The sequence below is a fragment of the Sceloporus occidentalis genome, unplaced genomic scaffold, assembly GCF_023333645.1.
Source record: "Sceloporus occidentalis isolate IW3139 unplaced genomic scaffold, rSceOcc1.0.p SCAF_6, whole genome shotgun sequence".
Classification (NCBI taxonomy): domain Eukaryota; kingdom Metazoa; phylum Chordata; class Lepidosauria; order Squamata; family Phrynosomatidae; genus Sceloporus; species Sceloporus occidentalis.
The window spans coordinates 104,376,317-104,396,913 of record NW_028316986.1 but is presented as its reverse complement, the minus strand read 5'-3'; the positions used below and the strand labels follow the sequence as shown (position 1 = coordinate 104,396,913).

Here is a 20,597-nt window from a genome sequence, read left to right as displayed (position 1 = left end):
ACTAGTTTGGGTATTTTCAGAAGAAGGGGGAGGAAGCCTTTTGAAATATTTTTCAAATTACATAACGGTTCATGCTTTAAAGAAATCTCTGTTAGAGGGGTACTTTTAAACCAATATGTATTAGGAAGTGAAAATCAGCAAGGGACTGGGGGTCTTGAATTTAGGTCTAATGTAACAAGTAGCTTTTGTTTTTGTTTTTTCACATTTTCAATTTTCCTAGATAAAACTAAAAAATGAGTGTGGGGAGGATTTAAGTCTGGAGGGATATTGGCTCACACATCCAGCAGTCCCAGAGAAAAGCACTCTGTCCACACATCCTGGACTAGATCATCCCAGGCCTAGGAATTCATAGAAATGGTGTAGTTTCCATTATCCTTTTTAGGTACAGGCAGTATCTTTTTTTCATACATTTGTGAACTGAATGTATAATTTTCCCATTATAATTATATCAAATCCAACATGTAATTGCAGCCAGGAAGGCTTTTTACTGGATGTTTGCTGTTAATGGTTTTAGATTTTTAACTCAGCATGTTTTTAATTACTGTGTATTTTTTTAACTTGCTATATTAATGTGATGTTTTTAAAATTGTTTTTAAAGTATCTTTTGTGAGCCACCTTGGGTCCAATTTAGGAGAAAGGCGGCATCATAAACAAACAAACAAACAAATGTTTTCCACTAGCTTTCCAGAGTTTAGACTCATGGCAATCTTGACTGGGGGGGGGGGGGGGGTTGAAGTTGTAGAGTCAGCTTTATGTAGTGATTTGAGCACTAGACTATGACTCTGGAGACCAGGGTTCGATTGCCTGCTTGGCCATGGAAAACCCACTGGGTGACCGTCACACACTCTCAGCCCTGGAAAACCCTGTGATAGGTCCTTAGAGTTACCGTAAGTCAGAAACAACTTGAAGGCACACAACAACAACAAAGTCCAAAAAGGAATTTCTCCATGTTCTGATATTCCACCATAGAGCTCAAAAAACTTCATTTAGCATATCTCTAGCTTTGTGCAATAGGCATGTCATCTATGAAAAATACATGATTGGGAGTGTTTCTAACCAGAAGCAACATGCTTCAGGAACCCAAAGGCAGTAGGAAGTGAGAAAGCGGAGGGGAGGGGACAAAGGAAGCAGCAAGGATGTGACCTCCCTTGGAGAGAGTTTAGAAACCTTGATTGGTGCAATGTTTTAGATCATATTACCCTGATCCTGTTCCACCTGCACCGGCTTCCAACTCTTTTGCCAAATCCAATTCAAGGTGCTGAATATTACCTAAAACTGCTAACTGGAATTGGACCAGGATACCTGAAGGCCTGCCTCTTCCTACATGAAGCTGTGCTTCAGTTACAGTCATTATTGGTTACCCTCTTATATAATCCAATGCCAAGAGAGACACAATGAGCAGTAAGATGAGACAGGGCATTTTGAGTGGCACCATCCCAGCTGTGGTGAGACTGGCTCCTTGGTGGATTTTAGGCTGACAGTCAATTTAATTTGTTAGTAAATTCTTAGGCTTTGAACAGGTTCATTTATTTCACCATTTTCAACTTTGTTGTTTCAGGAGTATGATTTTATCGTCATGAGATACTTGGCTGCTCTTATGATGGCTAAGCAGCAATATATAAGTGTTTCAGTAGGTAAATAAATAAATGACTCCCCCCACACAATTTGTTGCACAGTAGCAGCGTGAAAGCCTCTAACCCCAAACAGTTGCAAATATAATGAGAGCTCCAGGCAAAGTGAGGCACAGAGGACAACAGGGGGGTGGAAAATGGGGAAACTGCTGGTGGTTAGTAGGATGCACTGGCCCTCAAGGAGACCTTGAAAGACCAGATCTCCTTGCTTCACCTTCTCTAAAAAACAAAAACAAAAATATTTTTGTCCCCCAGTGCACCTGAATACTCTCTAGGATAGGAGTGGGCAACTGTGGTAGGATTAGGGACAGCATTCAGACATGTTGGACTACAGGGTGGGGGGTGTCATACTTTTCTAAAAAAAATAAAATCTGACTACTGCATTATCTTTTCAGGAAGGAGGGACTGACAAGATTTCTGTTCAAGGGGTTTTAGCAAAGAGGATTTAAAGAAGGGATTCATGTAAGAGGGGATGGAAGGAAGGGTGGCAGTGTTTGGAGGGACCCCCAGGAACTGAGAGAGGGTGGGCACTGAGGACATTAAACAGAAACAACAGCAAGTGGGGTGGAAATAGGAGGACAGAAAGTGTGTGGCATCTTGGTTGTTGTGGATTGTTTATTCCAAGGCTCAGCGAGCAATTCTGGCTCTTTCAAGTAGCAATTTTTTCCAGACATGTTGGGGGCTAGATTTTTGGGTCTGGTGGGTTGCATTGGGCCTGAGGACTGCACTTTGCCCACCCCTGCTCTAGGAGGTATGGAGCCATTTACACCATGCTTTTATTCCTCTGGGCTGTTTTGGCTGAAGAGAGGCATTTTTTAATATCACAAGATAACCAAAGAGTCACTTCCTTTTTTAAAAAAAAAGAAAAAGAAAATTCCATGGTCATCATATTCAATTATGAAACAAATATTTCTGGATCATGAGGGTCTGGTCTTCACTTTGCCCACTCCATGCTATGAGCTGGCCAAAGATTATAAGGGTCTGGTTCCTCTCTATGCTGGTTTTTTTTTCTTTTTTTTTTGGAGGTACAGGTCACAATGGGACAGAAAGAGTTCCTACTGTCCCTACGGAAGTAATTAAGTCTATAACCACTGAAGAATACATAAGAACAAAATAAAATTCTTTTCCAACTAGTGTGAAAAGGGCCATCTGAGTTGATGGGAAAGCCACTTTATCATTATGCTTTTAAGCAAAGACGGTTTTCTGTCACAAATAGCTATTTTAATGAAAATGGTTATACCCGTGACCAAAAGGCCCTATTTGTCCACATGAAGAAAAACCAAATTATGATAACTGACTTGGTAAAACTTTGCACAGGAGTACACAGTACAGTGTTAGATGAAGTAATAACAAGAACAGGAACAGCAGATTAATATGACAGCAACAAATACTGGTTCCCCATATTTTGGCAGAAAGAAGAAAAACCTATCCTAGCGACAAATGAATAAAGAAAGTAGAAGTCAAATAACAAGAACATGAGATTCTTGCAGAGGAAGGCAACTTTCAGAGTAGTAAATGTGAGAATTAGAGTAGCAGAGTTTATTGTACAGAAATGGAACATTTGGCTCCTGCCAATAATAAACTATGGGCCCGAACAGACAGGCCAAAATAAATTTGCTTCAGGTCACTTTGGAGGTATGCTATTAAAATAAGGCATGCATCCTAAGAGGATGGAAGCAGCACCAAAGTCACGCTCCAATCCTAAGGACTGGAGCACACTGTTGGCGCAGCTTCCGGCCTCTTAAGATCCGTGTGTCATTTAAACAGCATACCTCCAAAGTGACCTGAATCAGCTTTATTTTGGCCTGTGTGTTCGGACCCTGATTCGGGTATCCAGCCTATATAAGCTCACTGATATAGCTAAGCACTGCAAACATAAAAGGCTTGGTAATGGATTTTGGAAATCAGCAAGATTCCTTCCCCCTAAATAGCAAAATAGAGCAGGAGTATCATTTTAGTTAAGAAGGGAGAACTTATACCCTCAATGACTAACTTACATGGATTCTGGCAGTATACATCATCAGGGATGTAGTATCTAGGATGCCACTGAGCTTGTGGGGAAATTGGAGGTCGGGGTATTTGTGGGAGCACAGGGTATGGTCTGGGGTCCACCCGTGGAAACTCTCTGGACATCAGAGGCCTGGGGAGATCCTGCAGGTTAAAGAGAGATGTAAGTGGCAATGGAGGTTCTAGTTGTCGAATGCCCATAACATCCAGAGGTTGGGAATCATATCCAGCATCTTCTGTTTGTAGGTCCAGTGATGTTCTGTTACTCTGAACCTGGCTTGATTCCACACTATCATGACTTTCTCCAAGTGAACTCTGGGAGAGATTAGATGAACTTCTGTGCATGCTATCAGAATTTTGTCCAGTATCAGGACTAACAGTTGAAGGTTGAGACCTCAGCAGTTGGTTTGTTGTGTTTGCAGATAAAAGATTAAGTCTTGATGAGGCTGTTGACTCACAGGATGGACCAGTAAATAGCTCCCTTCTAGAATCCTGAAATTTTTGCTGGAAATTTTGGTCATGTGCCTCCAATACAGTATTATTATTATCTGAATCACTATGATGCTTGTAAAAACCTGACTGCCCAGCCAATCCATGAGAAGATGAGTAAGATCCCACGGGCACCAAGTTCTCTATATTTTCATCAGAAGGATCCAAACTCTCCTCTGCAGAATGTTCTGGAAATGAGGACCAATCTCCAGTTTCATCAACTTCAACTGGTATACTTCGACCCTTTACAGAACCTAAAAATGTGGTGGAAATATGGTATGAAAGATCATTTGTCATTTATATAACACAACAATGTCTCTGCAGTGGCATCGTGGTTATGGAACATTCATCCCTTGGAAGCCTGACTGATCTTTCCTTGGAGACTAATCAGGTCTTCTTTCGGCATGCACTGGTTTCCCACTATGAGGAACCTTCCCAACCCAATTCTATTTGTTTGCCAGCCAAATCTTTACAACTGGCCTCTGACAAGTCATATTTAACTTGCAGGAAAGGGGTGTTTTAGCAGGTGGTGGAGTGAACTGGGCACTTTGAACTCTAAAAAAAATGTCTTTTGAGGATTTGGTCCCATTTGATTATCTCACTCATGATGCATTTTAGCAGCAATATTTTAACAGCCCTCATAGAATGAATACTTTTGCCTAACAGCAGTACAAATCCACTCACCTGTGAAGAAGGTCATTTCGATATTCCAAAGAAAATATATACCAAATGGAAATAGCAGCTGAGGAGGGAAGAAGACAAAAGGATGACCACTAGGGATCACAAATGTTACTTTCACAACTTTAATAATAAATAACCTTCTATTATACAGTCTCAAAGGAAGACTGTATAAGAAAGTAACTACACTTGTCCCTCCACATTTGCTAAGCTCAGGGGCAAAGGAGCCCCGTGAATGTGGAAAAACTACAAATAACAAAAACACTGTTTATACCTGAGAGAACACCTCTCTAGGAATCTATAGGTCCTCCAGTGCAACTCTGTGATCAACATCTGCCAGACATTGACCATAGAGCTGCCCTGGAGGAGCTACAAATGCCTAGTGGAGTGTCCTCTCTAGGAATCTCTAGGTCCTTCAGTGTGACTTCTGGTTAAAGTTGACCATAGAGTTGCACTGAAGGACCTAGATATTCCTAGAGAGAACATATTAATAAAATCCGTGAATAATCAAATCCGCAAAAGTCAAATCCGCAAATGTGAAGAGACAAATGTATTTGACCAACAGTACGTTCTTTATAGAACCAGCGTGGTGTAGTGTTTTGAACATTGGACTATGACTCTGGAGACCACAGGTCAAATCCCTGCTTTGCCATGGAAACTCACTGGGTGACTTTGGGCACGTCACATTCTCTCAGCCTCAGAGGAAGACAAGGGCACCCCCCCCCCCGAACAAATCTTGCCAAGAAAACCCTGTTTAGGGTCACCATAATTTGGAAGCGACTTGAAGGCAAACAATCACAACAATGCTCTTTAAAATTTGAACTAAAATTTGTTTAGGAAAGACAGAGCATGAAATCATTGATTACCTTTAAGTTTAGAGTTCTTTCTCTGACTCCATCCCTGGATATGATACAGAAGTTGACACATCTGACTATCTGTCCACTGGGCGTTTTTATTTGCAGAAGAATATAACTTCAGTATTGCTACAATTACTGTTTGTCCCCCCCCCCCCCCACCTTCAGCTTTGTGTTATACTCATTGGCTGCAGATGTGATATCTCAGATAAGAAAAGACTTGGAGAATAATCTAGCCAAAACTGTGCATTTTATGTCACACTCATTTTAATGAGAGAGGGAGGGAGGGACAGGAATCAGAATGAGCTGAACTATACTACTGAAATCAACGGGACATCCATTGTGCTCATGATATTAAATTGAAAATGATGTTACAGATATACTGTACTATACAAAAGATCTTGATATATCTAGTCTACTCTTTCATAATAATTGAAATGCTGCTGGGCTAGACACATATATGTCAGTAACAGGACTCCAGATGTAATAGTTGCAGACACAGTTGCAATTATAGCAACAAAAAAATGTTCACAAGGTTTCTACTTGATTACAGTTGTTTCTGTCTGCTATTTATATTTGTTACTACATAACATGAAAAGAGTTGAAGAAATTTTAATCCAGTCTAGAGAGAATGTTTGAGATGGCTCTGACTTAAAACAGAGCCTACAGATATCTTTTGGGGGAGGGCTTAGAGGGCACCCTAAACATTTTTTCCCTCTGGATTCATCAAATGTAAAGGGTGTATTTGAGATAACATGACAACATATAGGGTACATGAGGTAACCAAAATTGTGTGTGTGTGTGTGTGTGTGTGCGCGCGCGCGCTGGGATCCATTTATTTTTCACTCACACAGAGTAAGGTGTTTGGTGGCTGGTAAGAAGTGGCATGGTTTCTCAAGGGCAACTGAGATAAGTGAGTAACACAAGGAACATTAGAGTATCCAAAGAGAAAGGCAGTCATTCTCTAGGGCAATTAAAATTAAATAATGACCAGCAATAGTTGGTGATTCTCCTGAATGACGTGGATATTACAGGTAATACTGAATACTGGCATGTAAAAAAGAAAGGCCATAATGCTAAGTTGGCCAAATTTCAGACTTCTTGGACCTACTTTGTTTTTACTAGACTCTGAGAACAACAAAGAAGACCCAGGTGCAAAACACAAAAGTAACCTGAGAATTAAGACCCAGGGAGTCTCTGAGTATATCTCAGGAATTTGTTTTCAAATTTCAAAGGAATTCACATTTCAAAGGAATTTGTTATTAGTACCAGACCTCAGGCGATAGTCTTGTTGCAGCAAAATCAACTCCAATTTTTTCCTGTCCCTCAATTTCAGCAGCAGAATAGCTTGAATGGAAGCCACTGAATAATGGCACTTAAACAATGCATAGGCTTACACTGTTGCTACTGTTTAAAAAACGAGTCAGAAACCTTTACTGATCTACTGCATATTACCATACATTGCCACCAGATCCCAATCTACCTCCTTCCTGTCCCAGCCACAGTGTATTCTCTCATTTAAAAGCTTTTTAATCTTTCACCTGATTGTAGAACTCGACATACAACCAATGCTGCTCCAAGAAAACATCCTCTTTGCTCATTAGTGTCCTACCTACGGGCCTGAACAGGCAGGCCCAAATAAAGCTGCTTCAGGTCAGTTAGGAGGTATGCTGTTTAAACACTGCATGGGTCCTAAGAGGACAGAAGCCATGCCAAAGCTATGCTGCAGTCCTACGGACTAGAGCACGGCTTTGGTGCAGCTTCTGGCCTCTTAAGATGTGTATGTCATTTAAACAGCATACCTCCAAAGTGACCCGAAGCAGCTTTATTTTGGCCTGTCTGTTTGGGCCCTATGTTATTATGGCTGTTGAAAACTACTAAATGTGAGGGAAACATACCAAAAATTAATGACAATTATCTACTGCCTACCTTTGTTTTATTTTAGATGTGTGGCTCTTAAGAACAATAACTTGGCACTTTTCTTGGGTGTAAGAAACTTCAGAAATCAGAATGGACAAGACTATGTTCCCCTTCCTCCTGCATTTCTTAGATACTGGGCAGCACAAGACAGTGAATAGCAGAACAAAATTTAAAACAGACATCACAAACAGCAGCGAAGGAGGGAGAATCCATGATAGAATAGCCATCACACCCCAAACCCTCCCGGGCTCACACCAGCCAAGGTACGAGGAAGGCAAAAAGTTGATTTTCCTCAATCCTTCTGTTGTCTTCCCCTTGTTCCATCCTCAAAAAGTCTTGCCCTCAATGAGAGAGAAATTCACTACTTCAGCTCAATGGTTGGGCTAGTTTCCCACCTGTTTTAGGACATGCCCAAAGAAAGGAAAGAGCAGATTTGGGAGACAGAGGCATGCCACAGCTACCAATGGGAAGTCTATGGGCTGGACTACCATGATGACGGAATGCTCTACCAGCATCCAGTGAGTACCCTTGACTTCCACCTTGATTCTTGGAGAGAGAGATCCAAAATATATCATGACCCTGGGACACTGTTCTAAGGACCACAGGGTTTATTCCTAAACCACTTATTCCTCCTATCCACCAGCCCTTTACCATTAACACCTAACCACTTTATTATTAACTAAAAATGATTAGTGGAGAGCCAGCATGGTGTAGTGGTTTGATATCGGACTAGGGACCTTATCACACATTGGGGGGGGGGGGGTTGCAGCTCAGATCCACAGGCACTCCTGTTCTAGCAATGCAAAGCGTGATGTTTCTCCACACTAGATCCAGAGTCACTCCTCTCTAGCAATGAGAATTAAGGGTAAAACATGATGTTTTACCACACCTGGTTGCCTTTCTGTTGTCCTTCCGAAGTGAGGGGCAAGCGAAGTCAGTTCGATTCCAAGCAAGTCACGTGATGCGGACTCAAGCAAAGGGGAGTGAATGCACATTGTATTACCACACCAGAGAATACTTTGAGGGGTCAACAATTCAAATCAGCACCCTTGGGCATGCTCAGTGGGTCTCTGGCCTCCTTCCCTGCCCCCTCCTTAGCTGTCATCCTTCATCGAGGTGAAGGAGGAGGCAGGGGATGATGGGATCGGTGGCAGGTTGAAGGAGAGGAGCAGATCGGGATGCAGGAGCAGTCAGGGGATGATGGGATAGGTCGCTGGGGGTCCCTGGGGCCAGGATCGGGATGCAGGAGCAGTCAGAGGATGATGGGATTGGTGGCAGGGTGAAGGAGTGGAACAGATCGGGGTCTAGGAGAAGGCAGGGGATGATGGGATTGGTGGGAGGCTGAAGGAGGGGAGCAGATCGGGGTCTAGGAGGATGCAGGGGACGCAGGGGATGATGGGATTGGCTGGTTGGCAGAGAGGAGGAGATGGCATGAAGGAGGAGGAGGGGAATGACGGAGCAGGATGCAGGGGCCAAGGGGGGTGGCATCAGAGTGCTATTCCACACCAGAGCAAATCACAGTGCAATTGAAGGCAGCCAGGAAACAAATTCTCTGGAGTCACTTTTTTCCTTTTTTTACCAAAATGAGGGCTGACTTCAGAAACACTGCTGAAGCAATTCACAAGGGGCTCCCATAGAAATCAATGTCATCTGATAAAACAGTTTATGACATGAAACCGCATCATTGGAAGTGCAGTCACTTCAGAAGTGAGCTGGAACTGAGCCACAAAACCACCAAAAAGCTCCATGTGATATACTCCTAGGACTCTGAAGACCAAGATTCAATTCCTCACTCAGCCATGGAAACCCACTGGGTGACCAAGTCACATTGTCTTAGTCTCACAAGAATGCAACTACTCTAACAAATTTTGCAGAGAAAAGCCTATTATAAGGTCGACATAAGTCAGAAATGACTCAAAGGTACACAGCAACAAGAAATAATTAGCAACTAACCTACATATGTACAAACTACCATTTCCTTTCTCAGCATAAGGTACTACTTATTATCTTTATAGTATTGATCCCAAAATATGGATATCTGAAAATACTGGCCATACAGATACAAAAGAATATATAACCAACAAAAAGATATAAATAGGCAACACTCAAAATAAATCTGGAAAAGAACAGATTTAAATGACAAATTCCTAAACTCTTACATGTAGAGGATATATTACACTTGTGAACAATATTTTAGAAGTAAGCTCTTACATGATAAACATTTCATTAATGTTTTTTCAGTCATAAACTAATTAAAAATAATAATTGTAAGCCGCTCTGACAGCCTTTAGGGCTGAAGGGCGGGGTATAAATACCATAAACAAACAAACAAACAATAAACTATTATTGAGGCCTCTTCTGACTCCGTGCCTCTATGAAGCTTTATGAAAAACAAACACAGTAACATCAGAACACAAGGCTTCAAGGTATCCACACATGACAAAACATGTGTTTTCCAGTGTTGGTCTGGACCATAAACAACAATTTTGGGAAACAGTCCACAATAACTAGTGCTAAGGCAGACCAATAGACATTGCAGGCTGTTTTGTGCTAATCAATCTACTGCCTGGAAGATTGACTGCCTGGATTCTTCAGACTCACATTTCCCCATCAAATCTCATGAGACTTGTCAATTTAGTTGTGGTAGTTGCATTGGAACCTAGAGCCAGTGTGATGTAGTGGTTTGAGTGTTGGATGATGACTCTGGAGACCAGGGTTCAATTCCCAGCTCAGTCGCAAAACCCACTGAGTGACCTTGGGCAATCACATTCTCTCAGTCTCAAGGGAAGGCAATGACAATCCTCCTCTGAACAAATCGTGCTAAGAAAACTCCATGATATTGCCATAAGTCACAAAACACTTGAAGGCCCACAACATAACACAACACAACACACAACAGTTGCTTTGGAACAGTGTGCCCTGGATTATTATTTGTCTTTGGCATTTTTTGCTTGGTTTTTCATTTGTTTGTTTGTTTGTTTTTGCTACTGTTGTTCACTACATTATATCCAGATTCCTTCACGGCATGTCAGTTTGGAAATCCTTCAGAGTTATTCAACCCAAAATTGACAACAAGGACTAAGGAATCTAAGGAGAAATGGTTTTATTAAATTGCCCCCACCCTCTCCACCTTTGCCCCTGACTTTCTTTCACTTGAATCAAGCTGCCCGTTTATCAACATGTTTATCTGCAACAATGACCCACTGAAATCAGCAAGGACTGGGCTTATTTCTGATTAGACAGGCAAAATCAACACTGTTAATACCCAATTCCCCCGAATAAATTGATTTGTTCTCTATTTTCACTGCTGCCATCCATTATATTGGCATAGTTACACAGGTGTAATACAGAAAAAGACTTCTGGATTTTGTGTCTAACTGCCCCATTAGTATATGAATCAATGACTTCCAATCCAATACTTCTGACTGAAGAGTAAGCCCATGAGGCTGTGTTGTTTTTGAGGAAGAAATAGCCCTGTTATGGAAGTTCTTATGTCTGGAACCACCAACTTTTCCTTCTTTCTGAAAAAAGCAGCTAGTGGAGGAGGATGACTGGTTTGGATCACTGTGGGATGTTGCAGCATGAGAGGTGTAACCCTTACTTTGCACTGCAGCCCCAAAACTAATGGGTTGCCTTTCCCCAAAACTGGAGTTTCCGTGATGTGACTATTTGTTTCTCCATTCTGACCTGTGCAGCTCTCTGGTCCAAAAAATAAAAATAAAAATCCTTGCATTTAATTTGAGGAAGCACATGTTCTTCATGGTTAATTTTCTTGCCAAGTTTGGAAGAATAATAATGTGTTCCAGTAGAGCTAGTTTGATGTGTTCCTTCAAGCCTCACTCACTTTGCAGTTGCATAAAGGGAAAAGTTCAATATCAAACTGAAACAAATCCAATTTAATTTTGTCTGTTTCTGAAGAGAAAAAAAGAATGCTGAGAACTGCTTGCATGTATCAAGGATCCTAGAGATTTCAAGTGTAGCAACCTCTACATATTTGGAAACAATCACCTCAAAATATATTTGTCTCTGGAGAAACTGATACAAGCAAGCCATGATGAAAATTCACCCCTAAATGACATATCATAAGAAATGGACTGCATATATAACAACCCTTCTACATCTTCAGCCTCTAAAACATGGATGGACTCATACAGCCCTCCAGATGCTGTTGGATAGCAACTCCCAGCAGGGCTAGCTAGCCTTGACAATCATGAGGAATGCTGGGAACTGCAGCCCACTGACATCTAGAAGCTTGCGTGATTTCCAACCCTGCACTATAATATTCCACCGAATGCCATAACTAGGAGCCTTCCAAAGAGAGCCATTGTTACTTTTGGGGTATATGAATGTTTTATGTGGCTTTAGCATTTATCCCTGTGAAGCAAAAAACTGGGTAAACCTGATTAGGCCCAATCAGTCACAACTCATGGCATACTGGGAGGCGAGATCTATGGAGGAAAAATATAAAACAAGGTTTGTTGTTATTGTTGTGTGCCTTCAAGTTGTTTCCGACTTATAGCGACCCTAAGGAAAACCTATCATAGGGTTTTCTTGGCAAGTTTTTTTTCAGAGGGGGTTTGCCCTTGCCATCCTCTGAGGTTGACAGAATGTGACTTGCCCAAGATCACCCAGTGAGTTTCATGGCTGAGCTGGGATTCAAACTCTGGTCTCCAGAGTTGTAGTCCAATATTCAAACCACTACGCAACATTGGCTCCCATAAAACAAGGTGCTTATCTATTAGTGAGTTAGATCGGGCCAGCTAGAGTTAGAAAGAGAGTTAGGGACAGGGGCAGATAGGAATGGATTAAATATTGAGATCAGATGAGTTGGGGCCAGTTAGGGAGAGGAGAATGGAGATCTTAATTGGGTTTTGCAGAACTGGTTCTATTTTCTAGAACTTTGATTTTAATTTAACAATTGATAAGGAAGATCTGGTTACACTTTACCACACTGAACCCACAGATCAACAGTCATTTGTCCACCAGTGGTCACCTTGAGGCCCAAATACCAGATCCAGGGAGGGATCTTGAGACTAAAATGGAAAGGTGAGTGATAGAACTGTGGGGCCAACATAATAGGGAATCCATCACAATTTTTTTTTAATGAAGGCACCTCTAAAAGAGAGTCCTTTTTTCACTTTGCCTCTTTTGGCACTCATTTACACTACACAATTATAGCACTATGACTTCACTTTAACTGACATGGGAAGATCCCATGCAATTCTGGGATTTGCAGTTTAGGGACGTGTACTTAGAATTACTATTCAGATTGCTCTGGTGTCTCTGACCAAAATACAAATGCCAAGATTTCAAGATTTCACCACTACACCATGCTGGCTCATTCCTTCTTTATCTATTCAGTTCTTTTGGCTAGACCAGCTTGGAATTCTTCAACCTTTACAGAATTCAATAAAAATCAAAATGGTTGATAAAGGTCCAAAACACACTGCAGAAATAATCCAGTTTGAGACCCCGTTAACTGCCCTTGCTCAGTGCTAGGGAATCCTGGGAACTATAGTTTATTGTGGCACCACAGCTCTCTGACAGAGAAGGCTCGATGTCTCACAAAACTACAGTTTCCAGAATTCCCTACATTGAACAAGGACAGTTAAAGCGGTTTCAAACTGGATGATTTCTGCAGTGTGTTTTAGACCAAAGCCACCATTCTTTTAGTTATCAGAACCACAGTTATTTCTGCAAGTACCTGCAACTGTTAAATCTATGAAGTCTGAATTTATATCCTACTGTCTAAGAGCTCAGGAGCCCTTGTACTTTCTTTCTGTCTCCTGGTCTAAAGTACAAAGTTACACCACAGAGATTCCTTTGGCAAATAATTTCAGACGTTTTCAATGAGTTGCTTGGTGGAATATTCTTGTGATCAGACATTTCCAAAATCTGACTCTGTTTAAAAAGAAAGTCCTAAATCTTGAGGCACTACTGAGATTCTTCTGTCTAGCCTGTCGGTGTTGTTGAAGGAGGGGGAAGCATATCAGTAGTGTGGGAAGTGTTCTCCCACAGCTAAAACAGTGAGCCACAGTAATGTTCACAGATAAAGTATTGTGGCAACGGATAAGGACACCCATTCAAGCTTTCAAGGAAAGAGGAGGGAATTATAGAAAAAGAAGCAGATGCTCCATTGGGCCAGTTTATCCTGAATGAGTCTGTCCTGACAGAGAGTTCAAATTCCCAACCGAAGAGCTTCAGCATTAAGAAAGAAAGAAAAAAAGTAGAAAAAAGAAGAAAAGAAAAGAAAGCTTATAGCTGTGTGCTCAAGCCCATTCTTTACATTTCTTAATATAATTCTTCATGGCAAGTTTGAAATCTGTGCAGTTTCCTTTTTTAAAGGCTGGTGTCAGCAGATGAGATCTCTAAAGAAAGAGCCTGACTATAGGAGCCTGTTTTTGATTATACCTTCTTCTCATAGCAGCAAGAAAGAATGTGCAGTAAAGAAAGGCACACTAGGTAAATTCCCACTTCAAAGGCCTTCAATTTCATGCCATTTAATATTGCTAAGAGACAGGCCCACTGCTAAGATACTGGCAGGGGAGGAAAAAGGAGATAACACTCTGTGAGGGGTGTGTAACAGAGAATGGATTTCAGTTGTCTTTATACATTTTCATCAGATGTATTTTTCTTAAATTAAGCAGAGCACAGGAAAAGCCTCACAGAGCAAATCAAGCTTTCAGCTAGCCAACTATTCTGTTTTCAGATGCATTCAGTTCTGGATTATTTCACAGGTGTGTGTGTGTGTGGGTGTGTGTGTGTGAATGGCAGCCCAAAGCACCAACAACTGATGTTCCAAACCAATAACAGCTAGTTTCATCTTCACCCAATCTCCACCCAATCTCATGTCTCCCTGAAAAAGAGGATGGAATAATACTTATCTACCTATTGATAATTTCTGACACTACTAATTATTTAACTATTCATCCAGCAGTAACAAGTCTCGAAGATACATTTCTGAGCCATGGAAAAGAACATGTCTCACCATTGTGAATTCATTGTAAATTAAAAGCCACTTAACACTTTGTGGCGTTGTAATTTGAGCATTGGACTAGGGCTCTGGAAACCAAGGTTCAATCCTGGCTCAGCCATGTAATTCCACTGGGTGACCTTGAGTAAGTCACACTCTCTCAGCCTCAGAGGATGGCAATGGCAAACCCCTTGTGAAGAAAAATGCCAAGAAAACCCCATGATAGGGTCACCTTAGGGTCACCATAAATTGGGAACGACTTGAAGGCACACAACAACAAGAATACAGTGGTTCCCCCACATTCGCTGGGGTTAGGGGTGAAGGACCCCTGTGAATGTGGAAAAACCACAAATAATAAAAGCACTATTCTTTTTATCTAAGAGAACACCTCCAGTGCAACTCTATGGTCAACATTTGCCAGACGTTGATCACAGAATCATGCTGGAGGACCTATGAATGCCTAGAGAAATGTTTTCTCTAGGAACTTCTAGGTTTTCCAGCACAACTCTATGGTAAACTTCTGGCAGAGTTGCAATGGAGGACACAGAGATTTCTAGAGCGGACATATTAATCAAAACCACAAATAATCAAATCTGCAAAAGTCAAAGCTGCAAATGTGGAAGGCCAAGTATACTTCATATTGCTTGTTGCCTTATGCCAGAATTGCAAAGCTTGCCTCTATAACCACAATAGCATCTGTCTTGCTTTTTCTAAAATAGCAAACATTAGGCCAAAATTACTCAGTTTTTGGAAAAAGAAGACTTCAAAGAATTCTTTGAATCATAGTAATTTTGAAGCACACCACAATCCATTTGTTTCTAGATGTGCATGTGCATGTATACAGCAAAATATGTGTGTGAGTCTGACATTTCCCCTTGCATGCAGACTTTATTTATTCAAATTTATTTTAATAACCCATCCACAGAGCATTCTATATGTGCTCATTCTGAAACAAGTCCCACTGAGTTCATGGTTTCATGCCTCAAGTAAGTGCACATAGAATCGCAGCCTATGTGATTATATAACATGAAACTCAGAAATTCTAGCCAAAGCCTTGTAGAAATATGCAACATGATTCTCAAACTCTGGTGCTCCAGATGTGGCCCCTTCTTAATCATTGGCCACACTGACCAGGACTTCTGTGAGCTGAAATCCAAAACATCTGAAGGAGCAAAGGGCAAGAGGCATGGATAATAGGAGCTACAGTCACACTCTCAGCCACAGAAAACCCTATGATAGGTTCACCTTAGGGTCAAATTGGAAAGGACTTGAAGGCGCACACAACAACAGCAACTAGGCCTCTAGCTGTTAGATCTAACAATAATGGAGATTACTAGGTGGTGTAGTAGTTTGAGCATTTGACTACAACCCTGGAGATCAGGACAGTAACATCCAAAATCCACCAAATAGTGATACCTTTATTGGACCAATCAAATCCAAAAAATAACAACATGTTACAAGCTTTTGAAACTTCACTGGCTTCTTCATCAGGCAAAAATATTTTAAAATGTTTTAACATTTAACTGGAGATCAGGGTTCAATTCCCAGCTTGAGCATAAAAACTCACTGGGTGACCTTGGGCAAATCACACTCTCTCAGCCTCAGAGGATGGCAAGGGCAAATCCCCTGTGAAGAAACTTGCCAAAAAACAGGTTTGCCTTTGGGTCGCCATAAGTCAAAAATGACTTGGAGGCTCACAACCCCACAACAACTACGTAACAGGCATGTTTTTTTAAACATGGCCAGAGCCAGCATGGTGTACTGTAGCAGTTTGAGTGTTGGACTACAACTCTGGAGACCAGGGTTTGAATCCCAGCTTAAGCATAAAAACCCACTGGGCGACCTTGGGCATGTCACACTCTCTTGGCTTAAGAGGATAGCAAGGGCAAACCCCCTCTGAAGAAACTTGCCAAGAAAACCCCATGATAGCATCGTCCTAAATTGCTAGGTTTATAAATTGACAAATTTGCCTTTGGGTTGCCACATGACACGGGGGCACATAACAACAACAGTTGCAAAACAGACGCATGCTTTTTTGAACGTGGTCAAAATATCCCACTTTTCCTCAGAGTCTCCTTCTTTGGAGATCTTTAAACAGAGGCTGGATAGCCATCTGTCATGGGTGCTTTGATTGTGTATTCCTGCATGGCATGTCAAGAGAATTATAGAATCCTAGAGTTGGAAAATACCCCCAAGGGCTATCCAGTCTGAGCCCATTGTGCCATGCAGGAATGCACCTTCAAAGCACCCCTGACAGATGGCCATCCAGCCTCTGTTTAAAAACCTCCGAAGAAGAAGAGGTTTTAATAACATAACAATAACACCACAGTTGGCTCTCTGTATCCGCGGATCTTTTATCCGTGGATTCAAGCATCATCCACGGCTTGAAAATATTCCCCAGAATATACTGTTTTTGTACAATAACTGCAGATAAGGCTTATGCAAGCTAGGGATTTCAAATTTCTGTAGAGCAACTTCAGAAATGATATACTTAAGGTTGCAAAATTGTGTTAAATAAATTATAAATATATATATATATATATATATTAGCAAACCTGGATTTTTGCCATTTTATATAAGAGGCACAATTTTACTGTGCCACTAATGGGACTTTAATGGGACTTTGTATATAATGGGATCCTGGATAACCAAATCCCAGCCAAGGCCCCACTACTACTACTACTACTACTACTACTACTATAAAGTGGATCACTTCCAAGGGGAAGGTGTGGGGTGGGAAGTCATCTCAGCACTCACCCCTGAGCAGAGAGAAGGGCCTGCTTGCCCACTTGCTGTGGGGCTCTCCTCCTCAGGCCTCTCCTTGGGGCCTTTCCTCCTTCGCAGCCAGGTAATAAATTGCTGAGCCAAGCCCAGCTCTCCACCAGGAAGTGAGTCTCTATGCAAATATCTACCCAAAGAGGAGGGAAGGCAGAGAAGGAGGAGGAGGAGAGAGGGCCTCCTCGCCTGCCCCACACAGCCAGCAGCAAGGCAGAGGGCCTGCAGAGCCTGAAGGAAGAAGAAAAGTGAGGGGCCCAAGGTGTGCTTCCAAGGCCAAAGACCAGGGGACTGCAGAGGAGGACGAGGCACCACAAAATGGAGGGCATTGCCACATAATAAGAGCTGAATAAACACTCAGAAACATAATAATACCTTCATGCTTCTTAGGCTCAAAGTGGAGGTCGTTACCAGATGTAAAAGCTCAAAACACTCAGAAGTATAAATTTATGCTTTGCCATGCTCAAAATGGAAGGTGCTCAAGGAAAAGTGGCGGACGTCACTGCATATAAAAGCCGAATAAACACTCATAGAAATATAAATCAATCCTCCTTAGTCATGCTCAAAATGGAGGACATTGCCACATATAAAAGTTCAAAACAGAAAAGGACATTACCACTTATGAAAGCTTAAAACAAAAAATGGAGGACATTGCCACATATGAAAGCTCAAAACATAGAAAATGGAGGACATTGCCACATATAAAAGTAGTAGACCCCCAGGGAGACCAGACTTGAGATCCTGCTCAGCCACGTAAACTCACTGGGTGACCTTGGGAAAATCACACTCTCTCAGCCTTATTAGATGGCAATGACAAACTCCCTGTGAATAATAAATCTTGCCAAGATATCCCTATGCTAGGGTTGCCATAAGTGAGAGAGTTTAGAGGCACTTAACTACAACAGTTTGTATCCTGTATAGATGCTATCAGGGTTAGGATCAGGTATATTATTATTCTTTAAAGACTGCACTCCACATCAATAGACTATGTTGCTGAAGGAGGGCAACTAAAAATCCAAAGGAACAAAGTGTTTGTTGTTGTTATACAGTCATCCCTCCTTATCCACGATTTTTTTTTAATCCATGGATTCAATCATCCATGGCTTGAATGGACAGGTTGCTCACCTGTAACTGTGTTTCTTCGAGTGGTCATCTGCGAATTCACACAAATGGATTTTTCTGCGCCTGCGCAGCCAAGTTCGGAAACTTCCAGAATCTCTGGGCAGAAAATGAAGTAACAACTTTCTGCAACTTTTTGGCGGTAACTCCGCCCACCACTATATATGTCCCCTAGCGGCCCACTCTTCTCCAGTTCCAAATGAGCCGCGCAATCAGTGCGACAGCAACGTAGTAATGCAAAATGAACGGGACACTGAGGGGATGGATGGGCGGGTTTGTGTGAATTCGCAGATGACCACTCGAAGAAACACAGTTACAGGTGAGCAACCTGTCCTCCTTCTTCGTGGTCTCTGTGAATCACACAAATGGGTTAGACTACCAAGCTTAAGACAAGGAGGAGGGAGTGTCCAAATAATGTTAAAACAGAACCTTTTATTAAACTGAACACTTAACACCAACAAGTGCTGTGTGATGTGATTAATGCAACCCAGATAATAACACTGCCCTCCCAAAGGCAGCATCCTGCCTAGCTCTGGCATCCAGCCTGTAATGTCTGACGAACGTCAAAGGCTGGGACCAGACAGCTGCCTTGCAAACATCCTCAAGCGCTATCCCTGCCAAAAACGCCGAGGATGTTGCTACCGCCTGTGTTGCATGAGCTCGAACCCGACTGGGAGGAGATTTACCAGCAAGCTCATAACACAGGTGGATGGTATTGCATATCCACTTGGAGAATCTTTGAGGAGAAACAGGTAGACCCTTTTTAGTCTCTGAATAGCAAACAAAAAGTCTGTTTGAGAGTCTAGAGCTGGAAGTCCTATCAAGATAAAAGGCAAGGGCCCTACGAACGTCCAGGGCACGCAATCAGCGTTCGTCATCAGTAGTCGGGTTCGGGGCCAGCGTTGGAAGAACAATGTCCTGATTGATATGAAAGGCTGACACCACCTTTGGCAGAAAGGTAATGTCAGTACGGAGTACCACCTTGTCCTTATGGAAGCAGAGGTATGGTTGGTCCATTCTCAAGGCACATAGTTCACCAGCCCGTCGAGCAGAAGTCACAGCGACTAAAAAGGCAGTCTTCCATGTCAGCAGCCTAAGATCTATTGTGGCCATGGGCTCAAACGGGTTGGAGACCAATCGAGAGAGAACCAGGTCTAGGCTCCACGCTGGTGTCGGGCTGGTAACAGGTGGATGAAGATTATTAAATCCTCTAAGGAACCCCTTAATGAGAGGGTCCTTAAACAAAGAAGGTTTGTCATCAAACAAATAACGCGAACAAATCGCTGAGAGGTAGGACTTGATAGAGTTCAAGGATAGGCCTGAGTCTGCCAAGGTCATCAGAAACTCCAGCACCATAGGAATGGAGACTTGGGATGGAGCAGTGTCTTTGTCCTTAAGGAAGGCTAAGAACTTTTCCCATTTATAGCAGTAAGCTTTCTGCGTGGAAGGCTTCTGAGCTGCCTGGATGACCGACAGTACGTTAGGAGGTAGGGACATTAGCCTTGGATCCTCCACGCTACCAATGGGAGAGACTCCATTCCTGGGTGGAGAATCATTCCGTTGTGGAGCAACAGGAGGTCGGGATGGAACTCCAGACGGAGATATGTCCCCCCGGCGAGGCGTAGGGCATGAGCAAACCAGGTCTGCCTCGGCCACCACAGGGTGATCAGTATCACATCCGAAGCATCCGACATTATCTTCGCTAGGACTCTTGTGATGAGTGGGATTGGAGGGAACGCGTAGAGTAGTCCTTGTGACCATCTGAACTGGAAGGCATCCCCCAGCGGCCCGTGGGCTCGGTCACGTGAACAAAAGCTTTGACAATGAGAGTTCTGGGATGACGCGAACAGGTCCAGGACCGGTGTTCCCCAGCGCTGGAATAGTTTGGAGACCACCTCCGGGTGAAGTCTCCACTCGTGGCAAGTCGTTGGAGATCTGCTCAATTGGTCTGCCAGCTCGTTTTGGTCTCCAGGAAGGTGGATACACTGGAGAAGGATCTTGTGCGTTATGCACCAGTCCCAAATTCTAAGAGTAATGTCCAGTAACGTCTTTGACCTTGTACCACCCTGTTTGTTTAGGTAGTACATTGTGGTCGTATTGTCCATTAGCAAAAGAACCACTTTGCTGGAGAGGAAGGTCTGAAAGGCCTTG

At 42.4% G+C, this 20,597-nt stretch overlaps 1 protein-coding gene across 2 annotated transcripts in view; it reads right to left on the bottom strand.

The window, feature by feature from the left end:
• Positions 1–17,420, bottom strand: part of TRAF3IP2 (TRAF3 interacting protein 2) — a 37,019-nt gene extending 19,599 nt beyond the window's left edge. The window contains exons 1-3 of one of the 2 annotated variants that reach the window (XM_089530555.1): positions 17,310–17,420; positions 4,812–4,869; positions 3,629–4,381 (exon numbers count right to left, since the gene is read on the bottom strand). In XM_089530555.1, the coding sequence (XP_089386681.1) occupies positions 3,629–4,381; positions 4,812–4,827 (769 nt within the window). In that variant the 5' untranslated portion in view covers positions 4,828–4,869; positions 17,310–17,420. Of the gene's footprint in view, positions 1–3,628; positions 4,382–4,811; positions 4,870–7,588; positions 7,630–17,309 lie in introns of those variants that run through there. The other variant, XM_089530557.1, reaches the window with a different exon arrangement.
• Positions 17,421–20,597: the final 3,177 nt, after the last annotated feature.